Source organism: Vulpes vulpes, chromosome 14 (genome assembly GCF_048418805.1).
Source record: "Vulpes vulpes isolate BD-2025 chromosome 14, VulVul3, whole genome shotgun sequence".
In the NCBI taxonomy this organism is placed as follows: Eukaryota; Metazoa; Chordata; class Mammalia; order Carnivora; family Canidae; genus Vulpes; species Vulpes vulpes.
The window spans coordinates 29,813,146-29,840,218 of NC_132793.1; the positions used below are offsets into that span (position 1 = coordinate 29,813,146).

Consider the following 27,073-nt stretch of genomic DNA (forward strand, 5'->3'; position numbering starts at 1 on the left):
CCTTTTAAATCATTTTAATTTGTTGCTTTGGTAAAAATTAACAAATTAAAATGAAATTTAAAATTATTGAATAGGGATCCCTGGGTGGCTCAGCGGTTTAGCGCCTGCCTTTGGCCCAGGGCGCGATCCTGGAGTCCCGGGATGGAGTCCCGTGTCGGGCTCCCGGCATGGAGCCTGCTTCTCCCTCTGCCTGTGTGTCTGCCTCTCTCTCTAGATCTATCATGAATAAATAAATAAAGAAATCTTTTTAAAAATAAAAAATAAAATTATTGAATAAATTTAAAAAATTTGACAGAAACAGATCAATGGAGAATAGAAGCAAAGAGAACATCCCAAAACATGCCTGTTAGAAGTAGTTTAATATCAAGCAAAAAAGTTAACTTCCCAAAGAAGTTAACTGTTACTTAAACAACATTGTATTATTATTAAATTTTTTTAAAAGATTTTATTTATTTAGTCATAGACACAGAGAGAGAGAGGCAGAGACACAGGCAGAGGGAAAAGCAGGCTCCACACAGGGAGCGTGATGTGGGACTCGATCCTGGGTCTCCAGGATCACACCCCAGGCTGCAGGCAGCGCCAAACCACTGCGCCACCGGGGCTGCCCACAACATTGTATTATTACAGAAATAGAAAGCTAGATCAATGGAACAATGCCTAGTCAAGAAACAGACTCACAAAAATGTAGAATTTAGTTTGAAATGAATGTGTCATTTCTAATTGGTAGGGAAAAGAACACTATTCAACATATGGTTTTGATTTTGAAATAATAGGTCTTACATATGGGAAAAGATTAAGTTAGATTTCCTACCTTGTGCCAGCAAAAAAAAAATACCTTCCAAGTAGAATACAGATCTAAAATGAAAATACAAAAAAATTTTTTTTTAATTTTTATTTATTTACGATAGTCACAGAGAGAGAGAGAGAGAGGCAGAGACACAGGCAGAGGGAGAAGCAGGCTCCATGCACTGGGAGCCTGATGTGGGATTCGATCCCGGGTCTCCAGGATCGCGCCCTGGGCCAAAGGCAGGCGCCAAACGGCTGCGCCACCCAGGGATCCCACAAAAATTTTTTAAAGATTTTATTTTTAAGTAATCTCTACACCCAATGTAGGATTTGAACCCACAACCCTAAGATCAAGAGTCATGTGTTCCACTGATTGAGCTAGCCAGGTGCCCCACAGATTTTCTAAAAGTAAAAGAGGGATGCCTGGGCGGCTCAGCAGTTGAGTGTCTGCCTTTGGCTCAGGGCATGATTCCGGGATCAAGTGCTGCATCGGGTCCCTGCTTCTCCTCCTGCTTTTGTCTCTGCCTCTCTCTCTCTCTCTGTCTCTCATGAATAAATAAATAAAATCTTAAAAATAAATAAATAAAAGTTAAGGATAGATAGAATTAGAAAAGAATAAACACACATATACATATAAATATATATAACCATAATTTGAGGAGAAAAAGGTTTTCATAAGCAAAACACAAGAGGCAGAGTTGATAGCTACTGTATGCTTATCAAGTTTTCCTTTCCTTCATTCTTCCATGACAAAACTCTTACAATCCATGTGGAGCAGATTCTGAACAGTTTGAAATGACTGATCTAGCCATTAGACACAGGAATCAATATATAATACATATTGGCCAGAGTTCCCATAACAGGTTAACAGGCTTTCCCGGGATTCCTATATCTAAACCATCACACAGGGATCCCTGGGTGGCGCAGCGGTTTGGCGCCTGCCTTTGGCCCAGGGCGCGATCCTGGAGACCCGGGATTGAATCCCACGTCGGGCTCCCGGTGCATGGAGCCTGCTTCTCCCTCTGCCTGTGTCTCTGCCTCTCTCTCTCTCCCTGTGTGACTATCATAAATAAAAATAAAAATTAAAAAATAAAAAAAACCCATCATACAGTCTTTCTCTCTTCCTTTGGAACCATCAAGTGTAAGAATATGCCCCATGGGACACTTGGGTGGCTCAGTGGTTGACCGTCTGCTTTTAGCTCAGGGCGTGATCCTGGGGTTCCGGAATCAAGTCCCACTTTGGGCTTCCTGCATGGAGCCTGCTTCTTCCTCTGCCTATATCTATACCTCTCTCTCTGTCTCTCATGAATAAATAAATAGAATCTTAAAAAAAAAAAAAAAGAATATGGCCCATGTTTCCAATAAGGCAAAAAGGACTTTAATAGGAAAGAAACCCAGAGAACTCCTAGACTAAGAGAGAAGTTATCCTAAATGACATTGTTGGAATTATGACCTAGTTGTGGCTCAGGACCAAATACATCTAGATTTCCCAATTTTGTTAGCCAATAAACTTTTTAATTTGAACTAAATTGAGTTGGGTTTCTAATACTCTCAACCAAAAGAATCATGTCTAATAATCCAAAAATGATAAAGGTTAAGCTTATTGATCTAGAACCCATAAACTTACAATCTTATAGATAATGAGAAATATTATAAACAAAGTAAAGACAAGTGGTGGATTGGAATAAATTATTTACAGTAAACAATGGGCAAAAAATCAATGTCTAATATATAAATAGTGACTAATTCAATAAAGAAAAAATGACTCAAAGGAAAATTGAGAAAAAGGTATTGTCAGTGAAAACTCTTTCCTTTGGAAAAAAAAAATTCTTTCCTTTAAAAATGATAAAGCTTAGCTCTACTCCTTTAAGCAAAAAAGGGAAGTTGGTGTTCAAATAACTAAGAACCCAAAGGAGCAATATTCTTCAGGAATGGCAGGATCCTGATGCTTAGATAAGCCCACAACTATGTGTTCTTTCTCCTTCTCTTAGTTCTTTCTTTTTTTGTGTGTAGGTTTCATTGTCACCAAGGGGCTCTGCACATGGCAGCAATATGTTTTCTTGCATCATTTCATCATAACTGCTTTGGTTTTAAGTGTTATAAAACCCAACCCAAACTGGTTTAAACAAAAAAGAGAACTCATTAGCCTATGAAATCAAAGAAGTATCATCTAAAGGGAGATTCTCTTTGAGTGGAACTTGAACCAAGAGCTCCAACATTGTCAAAGCAGGACTCATTTTGCCTTTCCACAATATCCTGCCTTCTGCTGTGTTGGTTTTATACTCAGGTTCCTCATGATTGGCCTCTAGTAGCCCTAGGTTCCCCCCATCCTTGATGCTCTAAAAACGGGGGTGGGGGTGGGGGTGGGAAAATTTTTCTCTCTATTCATTCATATTTCAGTGGCTCTGACTGGGTCATAAGACACCCCCCAAACAATCTCTGTGGCCACTGAAGAATGTGACTAGTTATAGTGAGTCATATGCCCACCTATGGACTCAAAAAGAAGTCATCTTCACCCAGAGTAAAAGAACTAAGAATAAAAGAAAAAAGTAGTTCCTTCTTCCTTCCTCCAAAATCAATGTACTGTGTTTTTTTTTTTTTTAAGATTTTATTTATTTATTCATGAGAGACAGGAGAGAGAGAGAGAAAGAGAGGCAGACACAAGCAGGCTCCACACAGGGAGCCTGATGTGGGACTCAATCCAGGGACTCCAGGATCACACCCTAGGCCAAAGGCAGGCACTAAACCGCTGAGCCCCAATGTAATATTATCAGAAGTAGAATGAAGTACATTTCAGGGAGTGAACATGTATCTACTACATTGTTCTTATATATAGCTCATAACCTTAGAGAAAGACAGATCTGCTTTCTGAGATGATCCCAAAGGCTCTAGCTATGCTGGGGCCATATGTCTTCTTTGGGCCAATTCATCATTGTGTCCTAGCTGGGCATCTAGGACGCAGAGCCTGAGACTTAAACCTGAGCAACGGAGGAATGCTCTCAGGAAAATCCTATAAGGGAACATGGGAAGCAGGATAGGGTCAGGGAAAAAACTAACAAAGGTGAGGATCCAGCTGATCTCTTGGGGGAGTTCTGATGTATAAATTGCCGGCAGAATTGTCTCCCTCACCTTCCCATGAGATAGATGAGCTGTCTTTTGTACCTCCTTTTAGATGTGGAATGCCCCCTGATGGGAGGGGACAATATCCCAGCCAAATTGGCCCCCTCCTCCTGAGGGAAATTCTCTGAAGAAGTTTGTGGCTGTGAGCCTCTAATGGCAACACTCACCTGAACTGCAGAATGGGTGCACTGGCCAGTAAAGGGGATCTGACTGGGGCACCAATAGTATCTGCTATAATGACTACAATGATTGGTCCGCTTGGGTCATTTGTACGCTCTGTGACGGGGAGGCCTTTGGAGAGATAGTCCCCCCAGAATCCTATGGAATGGGAGAAAGTGATTCTGAAAAGCAGAATCAGATAGTTTGCATTTTCTTTAACTGCCCAGCATTCACACACATGTGCCTACAATTTAAATGAATGTCCCCATTTAAGGTACTGAAGCTAGCTCATAAATGATGAGACACCCTCTGAGTTCTTGCAGCAGATGCTATCACTGCTTTGCCTATATCCCCTTGTCCTTACCACTTTCACGTGTACTGGCCTGGCTTCCAGCTGCCAGCACGTGTGCTCCTTTGTATGATGCCTTTCTCTGATTATTTCCTACTCTGTCTTTGTCACTTACACAGCAGGCCCAAAGTGTAGAGGAACTAATATTTCATCCTCCCTGGGAGCTCCTCTCAACCAACGACTCATGGGACTTGATATATGGACACCCCAGCTCCCTAACTCCTTGCAGTGGATTAACTCTGCAGTGCATGTTCTACACTGGCTCTCAGAGTTTCCAATGGGATTAAGCCCCCATTGTACACAACAGTAGCTGGCTTGATAATGGATCCTATATTGGTTGCCTTACTTTCTTTGTCTCACTTTCCCACTCCTCTACCAGTAATTTTTTTAATTCCATATAAGATACTTACAGTCTCATGACATGCTTCTGGGGGTACAGAAATGAAAACACCCCCTTTCCAAACAGAAATAGCTCAAGTCATGTCCTGTCTGTTGCAAGGTGTGTGTGGGCAGGGCAAGAGGGGTTCCTTCAGTTGTGAGCTTGCTGCATTCTTCGAATTTAGGGCCAGCTGTGGCTCCCCACTGTCTAGCAACATACAAATAACACAAACAAACAAATTGTTGGAAGAAGACTGGAAGACCTCACTCAATAAATACTCACATTTGGAACAGGAGACAGAGAGAGAACATCAGGAAGTAGTCACCGGTTCATAATGCATACTTCCTCCTGCAAGACAGGAGCAGCAAAGGCTCTTTGGTTTGGCAGCAGACAACATCCTTGTTCAGTCCATCTCACTGCCTCCAGGCTATTCTCTGTGCTCATTGCTCTTGTTCATTGTCCTCCATGGCTATATCTAAAGGGTTCCCGGCATGGATTCCTCTTCTGAATTCTGTACAGCGCGAGCAGTTAGTTTTCTGGTGATGTGAGATCTGAAGATTGAGGATGCTTAATGGTAATGTCAGCCATACTTGTCTGATCATAAGACTCACCTGGAATGCTTATTGAATACATAAGCTCCCAGCACTGCTCTTCACATTTCTGAAGAGAAGATCCTTGGAAATTGTCCTTACTTGGATTTCCTAGTGGACAGAGCAAGAGGCAAAGGTTTCATGGTAGGGTCTTAATGGGAGGTGCTATCCCAAAACAAAAGTTAGAGACAAGGGGAAGGAAGGAAAGCAACCACAGGGTGGTATATTTTTGAGCTCACTGTAGCTTCAAGATAACATATTTGGTTGCTTAGTTACATAGGAGTCTTCTTAAAAAGTTATGCAAACCCACCATGTTTTGAAATGGTGAAAGGAAAAAATTATTTGCTGGTTCCTTCCTCTCACCTTGCACTGGCCAAACTTCACCCATGGAGTGTCTTGGTTTTTTTTGTTTTGTTTTGTTTTTTGTTTTTCACCCATGGAGTGTTAATCCTTCACAGCTGAGATTCTTTCCCACTCTCACAGAAGAGGAGGCTAAGTTCCTTGACTGACTGGTTCACGAAGTCATGGGTGGTGGGAGAATAGCAACTTCCTCAAATGAGGAAATGCAGGTAGAGAATAATTGATTCATAGAATTTGGAGGTCACATGTTAAGGGATGACAGTCAAGATAGTGAATGAGAAATTGTTATCGGTAGTATAGGACAAAGAAAATGAATACTTGTTTTGATGACATGAAAAACTAAGATTCTCATTTAAGTCCAGGAGATACAAACATGAACTCCAAGAAATTAAGTATAGCTCTATAATCCTTTTCTTTTCTTTTTAATATTTATTTATTTAATCTCTACCCCCTAATGTGGAGCTTGAACTCAAAACCCCAGGACTAAGAGTCGTATGCTCTCCTGAGCCAGCCAGGGGTCCCACAACTCCATAGACCTAAATTTGAATTTGGAACATCAGTGTAAACCTAAGGTATATTTTCTTTAAAAAACAGAAAAGATTATTTTCTAGCTCTGTAAACTTAAAAAAAAAACCCAAACCACAAGTCACTGGGAAGAGGTACCCCTAGCATCCAGATTGTGGTCTCTAAATACTATTTTTCTCTAAAAGGAACCAAGGATACTTGAAATATTTGATTTCATATCTGGAGTATAAAATGTACAGGAAGAGCCTGAAATATCTTGTTTGAAATCCAAAAAAAAAAAAAAAGAAAAAAAAAACTCAAACAGATAAACCCATACAATATTACTGTAAGAAACAACCTTTAGCACATGGGAAAATGTGAACATCAAAAAGAACAGTAACTACAATGAACTGAAAGACAGCAGGTATGTTGTTTGTGAATCCATGATGATATTTAAAACAATAAAAACAACAAAATGCTTCCGTCAACACTGGAGGATACTAGGCAATGATGTCATCATCCTGAATACTGGTACATAAAGGCAAATAAGCATTTATCATGCTTTAACTCCATGAACTATACCTCAGAGCAACTAAATAGTTGACAAGGGAATGTACAATAACAGCTGGTAAACATATAAAGGATGATAGATTTAAATTAAATACTAGAAATAATAAGTATCAGAATTGAAATAAAGCAATGGTTCTAGGCTAGCTTTGTCAAATATAACATTCCATGATAATGGAAAAATTCTATATTTGCATCGTTCAACAGAGTAGCCATTGTAGCTGTTGAGCACTTAAAATGTGGCTAGTGTGACTAAGGAATTAAATTTCTAATTTGTTCAATTTTCATTACCTTTAGCCACATGTGGCTTATTGCTATTGTACTGTTGAACAGTACAGTTCTAGGGCATGATTATGTTTGGCTGCTAAAATCATCAGGTGAAAAACTGGTGAGGAATTTATAATGGGTAGGTTAGAATTGCTACCCCTGAATTTACTGATCCATCTTAAAATGGATAAAGATGCAAACTAACATTATATCTTCTGATGTGATGCAATGGGAAGTATGTAACTCCACCCATGAAATATTCTTGCCAAAAATATCAAACCTAAATATGATCCAGCTTCTAGATCTAACTACCAGTTTTGGAAATATATGGAATGAGAGAACATGATAAACACCACAGCAAGAGAGATCAGCAAAATCTACAATGTGGACAAACTATGATTTACTAGGATAATCAAACAATTGCAAGGGAAAAGAAGTGGGAGGGGATGAAACCTATGATCAGGGAGACCTTGCTTAGAACCAACCGTGTCTTAGCCTGGGTCTCCCAGAAAGCAGAACCTGACAGTAAAGCTATGAGCAAATACTTTATTGAAGAGTGCAGTCTCAGAGGGCAGGAATGAGGGACAATAAGTGAAACAGGGGAGCACAAGAATTAAGGGGGAGCACATGATTAAATTGGCCACCATGAAGAGTGTGATTCCTTAATCCCACTGACCTTGTGAGAAGTTACATACACTGTGTCTTCAGACTGTTGATCTGGGGATGAAAGGGAAAGCAATTGTCCATTGGTTCTCATCTCCATTGGTCAAAGTTTGCCTCAAAAAGTTTTAAGTCCAGGGCAGCCCCAGTGGTGCAGCAGTTTAGCGCCGCCTGCAGCCCGGGGTGTGATCCTGGGGATCAGGGATTGAGTCCCATGTCGGGCTGCCTGCATGGAGCCTGCTTCTCCCTCTGCCTGTGTCTCTGCTTCTCTCTCTCTCCCTCTGAATAAATAAATAAATCTTAAAAAAAAAAGTTTTAAGTCCATGACACTTCTGGGTTGTACATACTAGGCATATTTCTACAGTATCCCACACTGCAGCATTAAAGAGAAGCCCTGAAGAAGTGCCAGGCCACACCTGTATGCAGCTGGCTGGAGCCTGTGCAGAACCGATCTGGGCAGCAATGTTAGATTAAATGACAGGTGAGCCTGAAAGGATCTGGAGTTATGCAGAAGTGTCTTAAACTTTTTTTTTTTTTTTTTTTTTAAGAGAGAGAGGGAGAGAAGGAGAAGGAATGTATCAGGGGAAAATGAATGCTATTGAATTTTGATTGGATATATTTGGCGACATTAGAAATTATTGTTAACTTTCTGTGTGATTATGGTATGGTGTTTATGACATTTCTTTAAGGCTTACCTTTTTAGTAATTCATGCTAAAGTGTTTATACTGAATAATATGTCTGAAATTTTCTTCAAAATAATCCAGTTTATAAGGGAGAGTGGATGGAAGCATAGCTGAAATAAGACTGTTTGTGAGTTATATACGGATTTTAAAAACATCCACTAAGGTTGATATTCTTCCCTTCAAAAAGTAGAACCTAATTTCTCTCCCCTTGAATGTGGGGAATATTGAATATTCCCCTAGAATATTTTTATCGAATACAGTGTGGTAGAAGTGATTTTGTGTGTCTTCCAAGACTATGTTATAAAAGTGACTGCAATTTCTACCTTGCTCTCTTTTGCATCATTTGTCCTGGGGGAAGCCAGCTACCATGCTGTGAGGACGCTTCAGCTGCTCTGCAGAGGTGGCCACGTGGCAAGAAACAGATCCTTCCTAGCAACACCTTACCAGCCAGAGGTGAGGGTCACCTTGGTACATATCCTTTAACCCCAGCTAAGGCTTCAGATGTCTGCAAGCCAGGCCAACAACATGACAGCAACTTCATGACAGATCCTGAGCCACCCTAAAGTCCTAAAATTTTCTCAGAAACTGTGCAAGATAATAAATGTTTATAACGGTTTTAATTTGCTAAATTTGGGGATAATCTGTTATACAGCAGTGGTCAACTGAAGTAAGTTAATAATTGTTGAAGCTGGGTATTGAGTTCATTGTACTATCCAATTTTTTTTTAAGATTTTATTTATTTATTCATGAGAGATACAGAGAGAGGTAGAGACACAAGCAGAGGCAGAAGCAGGCTCCCTGCAGGGAGTCTGATGTGGGACTCCATCCCAGGACCTGGGATCCATCCCAGGACTCCGGGATCACGATCTGAGCCAAAGGCAGATGCTCAATCACTGAGCCACCCAGGAGCCCCTGTACTATTCTATTTTTGTATATGTTTGAGATTTTTCATGGTAAAAATTGAATAGTGAATTCCTATATTACATCTTCATATAAGTCATTTCCAAGTGGATTAAAGACTATCTATAAGAAGTAAAAATTCCTGGTAAATTATCATCTTTATTACCTCAAGGTAGGAAAGGATTTCTTAAACGAGATATGAAAAGCATAGACTATTGAGAAAAGACTGATAAGTTCATATGCATTAAAGATAAGAACTACTTATTGGATGATACTATAAAGAAAGTGAAAAGATAAACCAGAATCTGGAAAGTGATATTTGTTACACACATAATAAAGAAAAGACTAGTATCTGACTATGTAGGTGATTCCCACACATCCGTAAGAAAAAGATAAGCAGCCCAATAGAAAAATGGGCAAAGGATATGAATGCTCAATTCACAGAAGGGGAGAACTAAATGACCAATAAACAAATAAAATACTGATCAACCAGTTATCTGGCATCCCTGTTGATCCCCACAGTAATTAACACTCCCTCTCCTAGCAGCCTTCAACAATGGCTGACTGGAATTAGTATATAAATACCCTCAAATACTCTAGCCCTCTTGCTTCTCTGAGGCATCCTACTCCACTTCCCAGAGTTTCCCCTGTGGAATTCCCCTGTGGAATTGTTCGCAGTAGTCACTGGCTTGATAACACACTCTTTATTGACTGGCCTCCGTTCCCAGTTTCACTTCCCTATTCTCCTATCTGCTTCCTGGAATTACATCCCATATTAACCTTGAATTCTTGCCTTGGGGCTTTCTTTTGGGGAAACCTAAACTAATATAAGAGTTTTCAAGCTTCCTTGCCAGTATCAGACCAAGTCTGAGTGAGCCCTGGCAATTCTGTGAGAACTTTACACATGAAAAAAAAAAAAGCTACAGCCTTGCAATGCATAGGGGAAAAGGGGGCCTGATGGCTTCAAGCCAGCCCTTAGGGTCAGGGGCCCAGACCATGGCCATAGGTATATACCTCTAAGCTGCCCAAGTCCAGAACTCTTCCAGGTCTGCTTTGTTTCTGTCCTCTTTGAACCCTGTCCATAATTAATGCCCTTAGCCCTAACTTGCTCAGGTTCATAGCTAAACTCTCTTTGTTGCTTGAGTCATTTTTGATATGCTGATCTATCTTTAGACTGTTTAACTTGGTAAACACTGCAATCTGGACCACACCTTTAGTCACAGGCCAAGCTTTTGGTGAGCTGGTTCTGTACACATGGTTATCTGTCACCCCTCCCCCACACTGGGGTTCTGGCACGGTCTTAGCACAAGTGAACACAAGAACCACTTCCCCCTATTGAAGGCTGCATTGCTGCCAGTGGCTTCTCAGATGATGGGAGTTGGTGCCAGTGGCTTGGCAGCAACATGAGATAGAGACCTCTGTGTGGGCATCAGAAGCCTTGACCACAACACTGGCAGCAGTCAGTATCAATGCCTTGGGCCAGCACTAGGAATAGAGATGGCGTCTGGCTGCACCAGGATGGTGGGTTTGATGGGAGTCATCTTAGAGAGGAGTCAGCTTCTCTAGGAGTCAAAGCAGGAAACAAGGAAATGGCTATCCTCCATGGGTTTGCCATATTGTCTCAGTGGTAATATTTTCTTTTATAGTACTGGGTATGTGTAGGCGGACTTCCAAATTCTTGTGGCCTGTATTCATTACCTATTGCCATAAGACAAACTGCCCAATTTAGTGGCCTACAACAATTTATTATCCTTACATTTTCTGTGGGCCAGAAATTCAAGAACAGCTTGACTAGCAATTCTAGCTCAGGGTCTTTTGTGAGATCTTAAATATTGCCCAGGACTGCTGTCATCTGAAGCCTTGATGGGCCAAAGGATCCATTTCCAGGCTGGTTAACATACATGTTTGGTAAGTATGTGCTAGTTTTAGGTGGCAGGGCCCCAGTTCCCTTTCACCTGTGCCTTTTCACAAGCTGCTCAAGCATCCTCATGAAGTGATGGCTGATTTCCTCCAAAGCAAGTGAAGAGAGAAGGACAGGGAGGAGAGGAAGAGAAGCTCTCCTTTGTATAACCTAGCCTTAGAAGTCATGTAGCACAATTCTACTACATCCTATTTGTTAGAAGAGAGTCACTACGTCTGGCCTCCATTCTACAGAGAGGAGTTAAACTTTTAACTAGAATATCAAAGAATTTGTGGATATTTTTTAAAATATCATATTGGTTTTACTTTAATAGCTAACTGTAACATGGATTATTAGGTCTTTTCCAGCTTCTATTTCTAACTAACTCTACTTATCTATTCTTTCCTTCCTTATGTAAGCAGTAAGGTTTAAATTAGTTGGGGATATAGCATGGTCAACTTCTATTTCTTTAATAATTAGAACAAAAAAAACCCCCCAAATAATAATTAGAACAGTTACCTGTTCTTCAATCCCTCTCTCTTTTCTAGCACATTACCCAAGAAACCTGGGGCTTATTGTCTATAGTGGCCACTCCAACTTCCAACAAGTCAGCTAGGCCAGGGTTGTACAGTTAACTTGTGAAAAGTAAGGCATCTAAGAGAGGACATTTGAGAAGCTGTCCCACTCATCCCCAGGGAGGTGATGCAAAGAAATACTGCCAGGTGTTGGGGCCAAGAAAGTGCATTGCTCAGATCTCCTACAGTGGGGAATGTAATTGACTAGAAGCCCAGCTGCTGCTGTGCTGATGCAGGCCCTTTCCTGAGACATGCAGGGCTACTCCAACTGGCAACTTTGGCACCAGCACTCCCCTTCAACCTGGACAAGCCTTTCTCAGAACTGCGTCACAGTCTGAGACTCTTCTTAACCGATCTTTCCTTCCCCCTTTCCCTCACAGTTGTCAGGTTTTTCTTTCGGTCTGAATCTTCTCTTTGCCTTTTCCTCTTTATTTCCTCTTTATCCCTCTCAGATGTTTCTCCTAGTCTCTTGCAGGTCTGTTTGGGCATTAGTAGATCTCCCAGGCATACACAGTGCTGGAGTTGGTTCCCGCTGGCTTCTGAGAGCACAGTCTGTGTACCTTCCCAATTCTTCATTCAGTGACATCATGTTGGTAGCTTGAAAGAGGCCATGGTGGGAGTATTTACACCATAGAAATTAACAAATGCTACACATGAGGGTGCTTCCTCCCCAGGGAGCTGGTTGATAAACATTTATCAGCATATCTCATATACCCAACAGAAACCAAGAGACCTGTTCTGGATTCCCAGGCTGTTCATAGCATCATTATTCATAGTTCCCTCAAACTGGAAACTGCCCAAATGTCCATCAGCACTAGGATAGATAAATAAACTGTCATATTATGGCATAAATATATTGAGCCAATGGAATATAAAAATGAAAACAAATTACTCTATACACAATAACATGGATGAATTTCACAAATACAATGCTGAATGAAAGAATCTAGACACAAAAGATTCCATATTGTAGTATCTCATTTATATGAAGTGAAAAACTGGCAATACCAATCCAGGCTGGTTATGTATGAAGTTAGGAGAGTGGCTCCTTCACAGAGGTAGCGACTAGGAGAGTCCCAAGAGGGATCCTATGATCTTCTATTTTTTGACCCGGGCCCTACTTATGAGTATGTTTACTTCGAAAATTCACTAAGCTATATATGGATGTTCTCTTCATTTTTCTGTATGTAATACTTTAATGGAGTTTATTTTTTTTATTTATTTATTTTATTTATTTATTTATTTTTTTATTTATGATAGTCATACAGAGAGAAAGAGAGAGAGGCAGAGACACAGGCAGAGGGAGAAGCAGGCTCCATGCACCGGGAGCCTGATGTGGGATTCGATCCCGGGTCTCCAGGATCGCGCCCTGGGCCAAAGGCAGGCGCCAAACCGCTGTGCCACCCAGGGATCCCTTTTTTTTATTTTTTTAAAAGATTTATTTATTTATTTATGATAGACATAGAGAGAAAGAGAGGCAGAGATACAGGAGGAGGGAGAAGCAGGCTCCATGCCGGGAGCCTGACACGGGACTCCATCCCGGGACTCCAGGATCGCGCCCTGGGCCAAAGGCAGGCACCAAACCGCTGAGCCACCCAGGGATCCCCCTAATGGAGTTTATTAAAAAGTATATATAATTAGTTGTTCCATGAAAGCAGTGATTTGATTTTATTTTTTTTAAAGATTTTTTTTTTTTTATTCATTTGAGAGAGAGAAAGCATGAGTGAGAAAGCACAAGCAGAGGGAGCGGCAGACTCTCTGCTAAGCAGGTAGCCTGATATGGGGCTCGATCCCAGCACCTTGAGATCATAACCTGAGCTGAAGGCAGATACTTAATCGACTGAGCCACCTAGGTGCCCAAAGGCAGTGATTAAAAAAAAATAATTTAAAAATTATTGGCTAAGGTCTGATTCTTGATTTTGGATCAGGTCATGATCTCAGGGTCGTGAAATCAAGTTCCATGTTGGACCCTATGCTAAGTGTGAAGCCTGCTTAAGATTCTCTCTCCCTCTGCCCCTCTCCAAAGCCCCCCATTCTGCTCACTCTCTCTCAAAAAAAAATTTTTTTTAATTGTGATAGAAAAAAACACATAACATAAAATTTACCATCTTAAACGATTTTTTAAAAAGATTTTTATTTATTTATTAATGAGAGAGAGAGAGAGGCGGAGACATAGGCAGAGGGAGAAACAGGCTCCATGTAGGGAGCCCGATGTGGGACTCAATCCCAGGACTCCAGAATCATGCCGTGGGCCGAAGGGAGGCGCTCAACCACTGAGCCACCCAGGTGTTCCATCAACCATTCTTAAGTGTACTGTTCAGCAGTGTTAAGTATGTTCACATTATTGTACAAAAGATCTCCAGAACTTTTTAATACTACAAAACTGACACTCTGTACCCATTAAACCACTGCCTGTTTTTTCCATTCTACTTTGTTTCTATGAACTTTGCTACTTTAGTTATCTTATGTAAGTGAAATAATACAATATTCAATGTCTTCAAAATTTATCCATGTTGTAGCTTGTGTCTTTTCTTTTTAAGTCTAAGTAATATTTTATTATTTTTTAAAAAACCATTTATTTATTTATTCATGAGAGACACAGAGAGAGGCAGAAACATAGCCAGAGGAAGAAACAGGCTCCCCATGGGGAGCCCAATGTGGAACTCGATCCTGGAACTCCACCATCATACCCTGAGCCAAAGGTAGACAGGCACTCAACCACTGAGCCACCCAGGTGTTCCAATATTTTATTATTTTTATTTGTTTTTAAAAGATTTTATTTTTAAGTAATCTCTACACCCAACATGGGGTTCAAACTTAAAACAACATGATCAAGAGTTGCATGCTCCACTAACTGAGCTGGTCAGGTGTCCCTGAGTAATATTTTATTGTATATACATATACCATGTTTTGTTTATCTACTCATCTGTCAATGGACATTTAAGTTGCTTCCACCTCCTGGCTATTGTGAATAATGCCTCAGTGAATATACAAATATCTCTTCAAGATCCTGCTTTCAATTGTTTTTGGATATATCCACAAAATTGGATTGCTGGATCATAAGGTAATTTTTTTTTTTTTAATGTAAGCTCCATGCCCAACATGGAGCTTGAACTCACAACCCTGAGATTAAGAGTCACATGCTCTACTGAGTCAGCCAGGTGCCCCATGAATTCTATTTTTAATGTCTGGAACTGGGAACCCTGGGTGGCGCAGCAGTTTAGCGCCTGCCTTTGGCCCAGGGCACGATCCTGGAGACCCGGGATCGAATCCCACGTCGGGCTCCCGGTACATGGAGCCTGCTTCTCCCTCTGCCTATGTCTCTGCCTCTCTCTCTCTCTGTGTGTGACTATCATAAATAAATAAAAATTAAAAAAAAGTTTAATGTCTGGAACTGCCAAACTGTTTTCTACAGGACACTACCATTCCCATTAATAGTATACAACAGTTCCCATTTATCCATATTCTTGCCATTTGTTATTTTTGGTTTTATTTTAATAGTCATCATTAACAAGTGTGAAGAAAGGCTGAGATTTTTATATGCTTTTTCACTGCTGCCTCCCCAGAACCTAGATCAGTCTCTGGTATATAGTAGCCTCAATAAATATTAGTTGCATAAGTGAATGAATTGAATGAGTTGACATTTTGTATAGGGTTGGGTAGTGGGTTGAATAGTGGCTCCCAAAAGATATAATCATATCCTAATCCACATAACCTGTGAACATTATATTTAGGAAAAGGGTCTTTGTAGATGTAATTAATTAATGCTCTTGAGATGACAAAATCATCCTAAATTATCCAGATGGGCCCTAAATCCAATGACAAGTGTTCTCATAAGAGACACACATGGGAAAAGACAACACAGAGGACAGGGCAATGTGATGACAGAGACAGAGACTGGAGTGATGTGGCCACAAGCCAAGAAGGCAAGGAATGCCAACTTCCATCAGAAGCTGGAACAGGTGAGGAAGGATTTTCCTCTAGAGTTTCCAGAGGGAATACAGCCCTGCTGACACTCTGATTTTGGACTTCTGGTCTCCAGAAACGTGAGAGAATAAATTAGTTTTGTTTTTGTTTTTTTTTGCCACTGAGTTTATGGTAATTTGTTTTGGCAGTCACAAGAAACTTAGGAAGGTCAGTTGTCTTTTAACACTATTACTGTTTTCCTTTTTTTTTTTTTTAAGATTTTATTTATTTATTCATGAGAGGCACAGAGAGAGAGGCAGAGACACAGGCAGAGGGAGAAACGGGCTACCCATCGGGAGCCCAATGCAGAACTTGATCTTGGAACTCCAGGATCACCCCCCTGAGCCAAAGGCAGACAGACGCTCAACTGCTGAGCCACCTAGGTGTCCCTATTCCTGTTTTCCTAATTTCTTATCCATGTACAGGAGAAAAATCTTGGTTCTCTATTGTAGAAATTTGAGGGAGAGGGCATCCAACACATCTAATAGAAATTCCAAGTTCTCTGCCTTTAAATTAGTGATTTCCTCCCAACACTGGATCTTGTCCATTGAGTTAATATAAAGGCTACTTCCTATATTTGTGGGGCTTGCCTATGGAGGCCACCAGGAGCTCTGCCAACAGCTAAGGGGGCTAATCCTGTTCTCCTAGGCCAAGGATCCCTAAACATTTTCCTGTAGAGCCTGCCAAGGACTATTGGGATTTTATATTTGTAAGTTCACTTATCTCTCCATGGAAGTTGCTACCCAATGGAGCTTCCTTCCTACCTAAAACCCTCCCAGTTTTGTTTGTTTCAAACCCTCAGGATCAACCTTTTTCACAGGCAATATAGTAACTTATATGTTAGGTAAGATCCTGACATTTATAATCAGGGAATTGCTTTGTTCCATGTAGACTAAAAGTATTAAGATCTTTGTAGATGTGCTGCCGAAGTGAGCACCAAAAGTATAAGATCTTTGACTTATGAAAAAATGTTAATGTTTCAAATAGCACAGAGTAAGGTCCTTTGATACTTAGGGAAGGTTAGACAGCTGATCAGATATATTTTACCAGGGCAACATTCATCCTTGCAATCTAGTGCTCAATAAATATCTGTTGTATATAGTGGACTGATACCTCTCCCAAATTTCCTTTATTAGATCCCTCTTACAGGTGTGAGTGCTGGCTGGCTGCTGAATAAGATATGTATACAAAACACTGTTCTTTTGCCTCAAGGTGGAATCAATTCTATAATATAATTCATGTCCTGGGATCCCTGGGTGGCGCAGCGGTTTGGCGCCTGCCTTTGGCCCAGGGCGCGATCCTGGAGAACCGGGATCGAATCCCACGTCAGGCTCCCGGTGCATGGAGCCTGCTTCTCTCCCTCTGCCTGTGTCTCTGCCTCTCTCTCTCTCTGTGACTACAATAAATAAATTAAAAAAAAATAATTCATGTCCTAAGGCTCTCCATAGGATCAGGCTGAGGCTTGACTCCAGATAAGACTATATTCTTGCTTAACTCCTTTCCCTGTTCTGTCCTACTTCCTTCATTGCCTCCAGAGAGCACTCTCATAAAAAATCATGCATTCCCAAATCCTGTTTCAGGCTCTGCTGCTAAGGAAACCGACCTAAGACAATGCATGAGTAAAAGCCAAAAAATTGTAAAACCATCCATGTCCCTGACCTGGAGACAATGCAAAGATACAGAAAATGATGACATGAAATCAGAGAGAGCAAAGGGTCACACAAGCAGAGAGAATGCCTTTCTTGAGTTTATTTTTTTTAAAAAAGATGAGGTAACTTCAAACCATCTTAGTGGATACAAATATCCTTGGCCATTCAGTTAGAGCTGTTCCAAAAATTCTCTGCCATTAGAATTCTTTACCATTGACATTACAATTCCCAGGCCATGGTAGTGGTCACTTGAAAGGACTAGTGGAGAAAAAGATGGTGTGGGATTTCAGGTAGAACAGTCACAGAGTGTTGGTGATAAGGCGTGAGGGGTCCAACAGACATACTTCTGGAACTGCAATGATGCTTTTCGTCAGAACGACCAGATGATAATATCAGAACTTGCCTGTGTGTTATATATAGATGCATATGTATATATAATTGTACAGCCATTCTTTCTTTTTTAAAGATTTTATTTTTAAGTAATCTCTATACCCAGCATGGGCTTGAATTTATAATCTTGAGATTAAGAGTTGAATACAGACTAAGCGAGCCAGGTGCCCTTATACAGCCATTTTTAATCAATTCTTAACCAAGTCTACCTCAAAAGACTTATCTTTGGAGGAAGCAAGATACAGAGTATGTTGGTAATCTATTGTGGTCCCAAAATAAATCATCCCCAAACTTAGTGGCTTAAAGAAGTACACTTCTTTATTTTGCTCATCTATCTGCAGTTTGGGGTGAGTTCAGCAGAGATGACACCCCTCTACTTAATTAGTTATGTGGGCTTAACTGGGAAGACCTGGACCACTGGGGTCTGGAGCCGCTGGGGCTGGCCTCCCCACAGTACAGTAATCTCAGAGTAGCTGGGCTTCTTTTACAGCAGCTAGATTTCCTTAGAGCAAGTGTGCAAAGGCATTCAGAAAGAAGTGGTAAAAATTCCTAGATCTAGACTCAGAAGTTCCAGTATATCACTTCCACCACATTGTACTGGTTCAGCAAACACTAAGACCAGCCCAGATTCAAGGAGTAGGCGGAATGAGTCCCTATCTCTCCATGGAAGGAGTGTAAAACAATCTGTAGCCATTATATATTTATTTATTGGGGTCAGGGAGAGGGAGAGAATCTTAAGCAGGCTCCATGCCCAGCACAGAGCCTAACACAGGGTTCCATCTCACAACCCTGAGATCATGACCTGAGCCAAAATCAGGAGTCAGACACTTAACTGGCTGAGCCACCCAGGTGCCCCAAAAGGTGCATTTGGTGCCTAAACAGGGACTTGAATCAGCCATCTTTAATCCACTATGCAGAAGTATAAAGTGCAGGGGACTCTGACAACAACAGTAATGGAGAAAGATAGCAATACTTCCCTTCATAGGTCAAGATAAGATTTTTTTTTTAAGATTTTATTTTTATTTATTTATGAGACACACAGAGAGAGAGAGGCAGAGACACAGGCAGAGGAAGAAGTAGGCTTCCCTCAGGGAGCCTGATGTGGAACTCAATCCCAGGACGCCAGGATCATGCCCTGAGCCAAAGGCAGACGCTTAACTGTTGAGCCACCCGGGTGTCCCGATTTTGTTTTTTAAAGCAAGATAATTTGAGCAAAACATGGCTAAGGAAAGAGAGAGAACCAGATAAGGGAATAGATTAAAGAAGAAAAAAAAAACATTTGCTGCAGCAAGATTCTAGGGCAGCCATATTGCTCCTCTGTAGATGCAAACCGTTTTCTGTTATCCCTGAGCGTCGGTAAAATTATTTGAAACTTCACAGTCTGGGTTCAGTTTTGCCATGGGGAATGAAGGAAAAGGCTGGTTCCACTTCTGGTGGAGAGGAGTAGAGGGAGCAGTGCCTCCTGAAGCCATGCGGTGGCCTCATGTAAGCCACCTCCATCTGACTGGGTCCTTGCCAGAGGGTAGGGCCATATCTTACATTTCCTACTTCATCCTACACAGTCCCTGTAGGACACTCTAGCCACAACCACCTGCAAACCAGAATGCCAGTGGTAGGGCCTAGGCTGAACAATACATTTCATATAGGAATAGGAGGGATGTATGGGTAGAGAGCTGGGTGTGAGGCCGGCGTGTTGTTGCTAAGCTTCACCAGGCTTGAAGTGGATGGACAGTAAGGTAGATCAGGACCTGGGCATGAATGTGGGGGTATACCTTAGAATCTTAGAATTCTGTGCTCTAAGGTAAAGCTGCAAGTCTCCACAGGTATATGAGGGGATGTCTTTGCTTCCCAGGGACTGCAGGGTGGTCAAACTCTGAGGTAGCTGCCACAGGAATATTCCTCACAACACAAGGCTTGTCTGACAGTGTTCTGGTTATCTATTGCTGAGTAACAAACCTCTCTAAAACAGAGGCTTAAACCAGCAGCCAGGTTATCACTTCTCAGGATTTTGGAAAAGGCACAGTAGGAAAGACTTACCTCTGTTTTAGGTAACGAGGAAGAGCTCAGATGGCTAGAACAACCTAGATGGCTTCTTCCCTCAATGACTGTCCTTTAACTGGGATGGGTTCATCAGGTTCATGTGTCTGGAACCTCAGTTCTTGGTAGTAACTGGGTCCTTTTCCTCCATGTGGTCTGTGTGTGTCATCTTTCTACAGCAAGGTGGAAGAAGGGGAGCAGCTCAGGATCATCAAGAGCTCAAAATCAAGGTCACCAGGCATTCTCAAAGCTCATCTCTGTAATTGGTAGTCACTTCTGCCACATTCTTCCATTGGTTAAATCGAGTCACAGGTCCAGTCCAGATTCCAGGCTCGATTACTGTCAGGAGGCAAGTTTCTGTGGGGCCACCAAAGTGACAAACTACCTGACAAGAAGAGCTCTAGGAGCGGATGTGTGTGGGCTGAGGGTGCTCCAATTCCTAATTTTATGCTGGCCTCTCTTCAGAGATGTTTGAGAATAGTGCGGAGTAAAATAATCCCACATTACCTCCACAGAATTAAAGGCCCCTGGATCAGCCTCAAACAAGGCAGGGCTGGGCTGTGTGTGTCTTCACTCAGTCTATCAGGCATTTATTGCGCACAACCTATGCGCTGAGTTCTTAACACACGTGTTATTTCGTATCCCTACTTTACAGAGGAGATAGCGAAGGCTGGGACGCAGCACTCCTCCTCCAGTACCGCACACCACGGTACACACCCACACGCCACGACGAAAGCTCCTAGGCCCTTTCTGCCCCGCACGTGGGTTCGGAGCAGAGCGACGCCGCGCGCCGGGGTCTCGGGGAGGGCATGCCCAACACGGCCGGCAAGGCTAGCAGAGCGGACGGCTCCTAGGCAGGCAACGGGAAGAGGTCGCCTCAGGGATGCTAACCTGCCGCTGCCGTGCCGCCCGAAGGGCAAATACTGGAGGGCTAAGGAGCCTCGGAAGGTCTCAATAACCCGCAGACCCAGCGTCCGAGACCCGCCTCCAGGGCCGCGCGTGCGGGGGCACGGCCAGCGCGCCGCGCCGCGCCCCGCCCCGCCTGTGCACGCACGCGTCGCTCCGCCCGCCGCGCAGCTCCGGCCCCGCCCTCAGGATTGACCGCCCGAGCCACCGTCCGCCCAACCCCGCCCCGCACGGCCAGGCAAAGCGGAGCCGGCCGTGCGGTGTGTGTGTATGTGCGCGCGGGGCGCCGTCTCAGCCCCGGGAAGATGGTGGCGGCGGCGGCGGCGACTCAGGCTAGGCTGAGGAGGAGGACGGCGGCGACGACAGCGCCTGCGGGCAGGAACGGCGGGCAGCGCCGGGACTGGGACGCGGCCGGGGCTGAGAGGCCGGGGCTGGGGGCCGGGCTGCGCCTCCCGCGGCGGCGGCTGCTGCTGCTGCTGCTCCCGCCGCTGCTGCTGCTGCCCTGGGCGGCCGAGGCCGCGGCGGCAGCGGCGGCGGTGTCGGGCTCAGCCGCAGCCGAGGCCAAGGAATGTGACCGACCCTGTGTCAACGGCGGCCGCTGCAACCCTGGTACCGGCCAGTGCGTCTGCCCCGCTGGCTGGGTGGGCGAGCAATGCCAGCACTGCGGGGGCCGCTTCAGGTGAGTGGGGGGTGGTGTTGGAGGGTCGGGCCCGGCGGGAGGCTGAGGCTACAGGGAGCACGAGATGGCTCCAGGCCGGAGGCAGAAGCCGGACGGAAAGTGGGGACGGGAGGGCCGTCCCACAGTGTTTGAGGACCTTTTGCTTCTGAGGAGATCATCGTCTCTGGCCCAGGGTCGTCTACTGGAAGATGAAAAGGTTTGAGGCAAGGGTGGAGGCACCCCAGAGGGATTTTGGGTGCGGTGGGTACATGAGAAGAAAGCTCAGAGTCCCATAGAGTATCAAAGCCAGTCCCTGAAACTGGGCCTCTTTCGGATAAATGAGGTATATGAGAAAAGATGAGAGAGCTAGTCTTACTTAAACACTTTCTTTTAACATTCCCTTGTTCCCTAGGGCCTGATGAGTTCTCTCACTCATTGAAAATGCAGGGTACTCAGAAGAAACAGGGCCTTGGCAGTGATTTGTTGGCTGAAGATAGAAGGGAAAGGTTAGGATTGTGAGATATTAGAGGTAGAAGAATCAGTGGTTGTTGGTTAGAAGAAAGTGAAGAAACTAGCCTTTTGAAGCTCACTAGAGCTGGCTGATTGGAACAGGGTGGAGAGGGCATAGAAGGAGGTTCCTGTTTGCCCTGGTTTCTGGAGAATATGGAGTTCTGAGTTGGCCTGGTTCAGGACATTACCTCCTGGAGAGATCATTAATTCATTAATTAATAGTTATCTATTATTTGCTTCAGTTGTGGGAGGATTTCCAGGTAATACACATAAACAAATAGATTAGCCAGACTTTGGCCTAGTCCACACAGAGTTTGGAATACAGCAAGAGAAAGATAGGTACACAAGTGACCCTAGTCATAAGGACTACAGAATCATTCATGCCTTTGGCAGATTTTACTAAACATTTTTGATGTCAGATGTGGAGGAGTGGGGATATAGGGACCAAGGCACACAGGCCCTGCTCTCATGGATCTTACATTCTAGTGGGGAAGACAGGCAGTTAATAAGTAAATAAAGAAATAAAGAAATGACTGTGATAATTTTAGTTAATAGTGCTGTCAAGAAAATAAAACAGAATGTCCTGATTATAAAGAGGATTATAAAGGATTATAAAGAGTGAGTAACTTTAGGAGAAACCCCTCATTTGAAGTGACACTTGATCTGACCTGAATGAGGCGATGTAGTAGTACCTGTGGGAATTCAAGGAGGGAGATTGTGACTAGCAGGGGGAGTGCAAGGAAGACTTCGAGGAGAAAGTGACATTGGATTTGAGCATTTGAAGCAAAGTAGGACTTGGAAATACGTAGCTGGGAAAAAAATTCCAGATGGGAGCAAGGGTGCAAACAAAATTGTGGAGACCACAAAGTAAAGTATTGCTGGTACTAGGGTACATAGAACAGAAGAGAGTTGTAAGGGGAAAATTTAGAATGGTAGAGTTGTAGACTCCTGTAATGTCACATCTTCACGGAAACTTAGAGAACATTGAGGAGATGAGCTCTTTATTGTTATGGAGAAATCAAGTGATTTCATGCCCAGTGTGTAGTGTGTCTCGCTTTGTAACCTAGGGCGTTCTGATTTACGAATTACATTAATCTATGCATATTTGTTGAGGGCTGCTCTGGGGTAAGTTGTAAGATACAATGGCAAAGAAAAGACCACACAGTCCTACTCTTGGGAGTGTATGTTCTAGTTTGGGAATAAGAAATCTAATAATTTGTTATTATTTTGCTTGAGGCTATGGAGGAAAGGACGGGGGCAAACAGAGGGCTTGAGTTTGAAATGTTAAGGCTTAGTGGCTGAACAAGTGAATTTTGAGTTGAGATCTGAGGGGTAGGATAGCATTACCTACATGAGGGGTGGAGTACTGAGGAGCCAACATGTACAGAGGCTTGGGGATGAGGGGCATCATGGTAAGCTGAATAGAAGGCCAGATAGCTGAAGCAGAGCGCAAATGGGAGCATGGCAAGACTGGAGAGATAGACAGGGGCCAGGCCATGTGAAGCCCTGTGGGTAGGGTTGAGAATTTTGACCTTTAACTCTTGAGCAGTGGAATGGCACAGTTAATTTGAATTTTCATGACATTATAGGCTTTTAGATTGGAGCCAGAGCAGGAATGGCCTTTAGGTAAGGCCAGAGCATTTTGAATTTGAGGAGCTTCTAAAATCAAATGACTGGATGGTTGTGTCAGATGAGAGCCCTTTAAGTTCTGAGTATCTGGAATGCCATGGAAGGCAATGGAGGCCCATAGGGCGCCGAGGGACATGCATAGCAAGATCAGTTTGTCAGTACTGTTCGGAGTAGGAGGACTCATCGTAAGCCTGAGACGTGGTGGGCAGTTGGGTGGGAGCTATTGGCCCCGATCAGGACAGAAGTAAGGAGAACCTAAGATAGGCTCTGGGAGTGGAGGCAGGGTGGGTGCTAGGTGGTAATTGCAGAGGTAAAAGACGGGTCTTGCTTGGAAACTGGTTTATTCTTGGGAAGGAAGGGGGATGGTGAGGGAAAGAAAGCTAGATCCTATCTTCGGTGACTGAGAGAATAGTGATACCATTAACAGACACAGGGACATAGGAGAAGCTGGTTTTATACCCACTGAGATTAGGTGCTCTCAGGGTATCCACTTGGCAGGACAAGTGTTAGTGTTGGAGTTATCAGTGTAGAGAGGGACGTAGCCAGGGAGAAAGAGCAGGTCTCTCTCTCTAGTCCAGAGGATTGAGAAGAGCCATTTGTTATAGGGAATAAGCAGTCTTGACACTGGTTGTCTCAGATGGTATCAGCTTGAGTGAGGAGTCTCCCCTGATTATCGTGGATGCTCCATTTGAGCAGGTTCACCCTGGTTGTCAGTGCTCTTTCCTGGGCAAACAGTTATGACTTTGGTCCTGATAATTCCAGTATATTTTGTGGGCTGCTAGAATTTGCATTTTTAAAAATGAAAGTAAGAGGAACTTAATGAGTTTAAAAAAACTCAATGAGTTTTAAAAAACTCTCATTAAATTGTTAGTGGAAGGATTATTTTAGGGGAAGACAGAAATGTTGGTTTTGATTATAGTGGTACACATCTTGATTTAACTCACAGACCTGTTTGTTATTAAATGGAGAGACATTCAAATGAATACCTTTCCGGTATAGAATGGCATCAAGTCAATGTGTTTTTAAATCTTTTTCGTTGCATAAATCCTGTGTTATAATTGTTGTTATGAGTCTTTTCTGTTAATTGAAAGGAATGTAGGATAATAAGAGGATTAGATTTTACCAAAGTTATCACTGAATGCATACTATATGCCAGGGATCTGGTCAAACATTTTTATGTACATCATGCCATTTAACTTCTGGACAACTCTGAGAGTGTTATGTAAAGTTTGTGGTATTGTATGGTTAGACAGTTGGAAAATAAGTTGTTTTTTTTTTTTTTTTCCAAACAAAAGATACTACAGAAATGATTATCACAGAGGAGAATATTATTGGTGTCAGTTTAGTAAAATTAACTATGGAATCTTTGGTGGATGACTTCTAAAGCAATGCCAGTTTCATTCATTTTTATGTTATTGTTCATAATTTAGTGATCATTTTTTCTACTTGTGACATCACCATGGAAATTTTTCTTTGGATGATAATAAATACATTCCATCAAATTAGAAGTAAAGATATTAAGCCCATCTATGAAGTTAATATGCATTTAATTCTTCTACGTTCCTGCTGTCAGAAGTTTGGGGAGGATAGACTATAAGAGCCTAGTGAATGGGAGCCTTATAATTACCCAGGATGTTAAGAACTTACCTTCTCCAGAAGAATAAGGAAAGAAGTAGGCATTTATTGAGCATTTGTTTTGTTCCTGGCATATGGAATAATGGTGGTCATGGTAGTCCCAGCACTACCTGCCACCAACATTTCTCCATTTTTTCCCTAGGTGTTATGTCAAGTGCCTTTTAGCAATTACTCTTTTTAATCCTTAGAGTGAAGTTATTCCCATTTCACAGATGGGTGAACTGAAGCTTAGAGATACTGAGTAACTTGCACCAGCTCATACAACTTGTGAAAAGCTGGACTGGGATTTGAATTCAGGCCTTGTTAATTCCCACACCCTTGCTTTCCATTGTACCATTTGGCATCTGATTTTTTCTGAGTCCAGTCACCCTTTACAAATATTCTTTGGAAGAGCTGTCTAATGCCATTGAGAAACAAGAGGAAACTAGATTCATTACAACTCTAAAGCTAGCATTCAAAAAAACAAAACAGGGATGCCTGGTGGCTCAGTGGTTAAGTGTCTGCCTTCCGCCCAGGGTGTGATCCTGGAGACTCGGGATCGAGTCCCGCATTGGGCTCCCTGTATGGAGCCTGCTTCTCCCTCTGCCTCTGCCTGGTCTGTGCCTCTCTGTGTGTCTCTTGAATAAATAAATAAAATCTTTAAAACAAAACAAAACTTTAACTCACTTGAATATGTTTGGCTACCAATCAAGGACATAAATCCCTATAGTGCAAGGACATAAATCCCTATAGTGAAATGAAAATTCTGGAAAATAAAATTTTAAAAGTAAAAAAATTAAGTTTTTATTTTTTGGTTATAGTAACTATAGAATTAGTATTAGCCTAAAGCCCTATATTTATGTTCATAAATCAAATAGGCTTGTCTGTTTTCCTCAGTAGGATATAAACTCCATGAGGGCAAGGATTTTCATCAGTTTTTCTTGCTGTTCTCTTCCCAGAGCCTAAAACAGTGCCTAGGACATGGTGTGCAATAAATGTTTGTTGAATGAAAAGATGAAGAAAAGTCACCTTTACCTGTATAACTGCCATATCTGTCTTTTGTCCTCATAAATCTCATGAACTTCATTGTCTTCTGTTTGCTGGGCATCTTTTTGGGGATGTTTTACTGTCACCTCATAGTAAGCCATCTGAGACAAATGCTTCTTGAAAAAAATAGTCTCTCCCTTTATCCTCCCTTATTTCAGTAGTAAATCTTACCTGAGATAACTAAAGGTCAAAACATAGGAGTAATCCTTTGCTCTTTCTGGGTATTCTTTTTTCTCTAAAATCTTAAAATTTTGTTCCTTTCCACTTTTGCTCCTGCCATCCTAGGGCACACCTGGCCCTTTACCTCCTTGCTGACCTGCCTCTGTTGTGCCCTGACTGGGCTCTTGCACCTCCAGAGTCCACTCTACACTTTGTCATAGAAATCCTCTGAAACATATGTCACTGTCCTGCTCAGAAACTTTTTTCCCCTACTCCTCTTATTACCTGTAAAATGATCCTCAACAGAAGGCTTCCACTGCCTCATACACATTCCTTTCTCCCTACCCAAATTCTTTTACTTTGTAGTTTTTATACATATTTCCTAAATTTAACACCTTTCTTCCTCCTTGCTCCCATGTTCTTTCCTTTCTACTTATCAAGATTCTACCTCAAGGCCTATCTTCAGTTTCCTATAATAGCCAATTCTCTGAAATAATACCCATTCTCTTCTTTTGAGATGAGTCATCAGCCTATTCAATTCATAGATAGCTTTTGAATGATTGCTATATGTTAGGTACCATGCTCTGCCTTGAGAATATGAAGGTGGGTAAGAATCAGGCCTTGCTTTCCCATCGGAGAGCTCATAATTCTGAAGGGAAGACAGCTATGGTGCACAGGCAATTAGAATTAATAATAAAAATACAAGTA

The 27,073-nt window shown here is 42.4% G+C and overlaps 1 protein-coding gene and 1 long non-coding RNA gene across 4 annotated transcripts in view; one reads left to right on the top strand and one right to left on the bottom strand.

The window, feature by feature from the left end:
- Positions 1–811: 811 nt before the first annotated feature.
- LOC140595382 (uncharacterized) lies at positions 812–20,892 on the bottom strand. Its single transcript, XR_011996958.1, has 4 exons — positions 19,843–20,892; positions 5,405–5,494; positions 5,076–5,141; positions 812–855 (listed from the first exon to the last, which is right to left on the bottom strand). It is a non-coding gene; the product is annotated as an uncharacterized lncRNA (long non-coding RNA).
- Positions 20,893–20,980: 88 nt separating this feature from the next.
- The window catches only part of ATRN (attractin), a 163,152-nt gene continuing 157,059 nt past the window's right edge, over positions 20,981–27,073 (top strand). For all 3 annotated transcript variants that reach the window (XM_072736260.1, XM_026012365.2, XM_072736259.1), the window contains exon 1: positions 20,981–21,427. In XM_072736260.1, the coding sequence (XP_072592361.1) occupies positions 21,054–21,427 (374 nt within the window). In that variant the 5' untranslated portion in view covers positions 20,981–21,053. The remainder of the gene's footprint in view (positions 21,428–27,073) is intronic.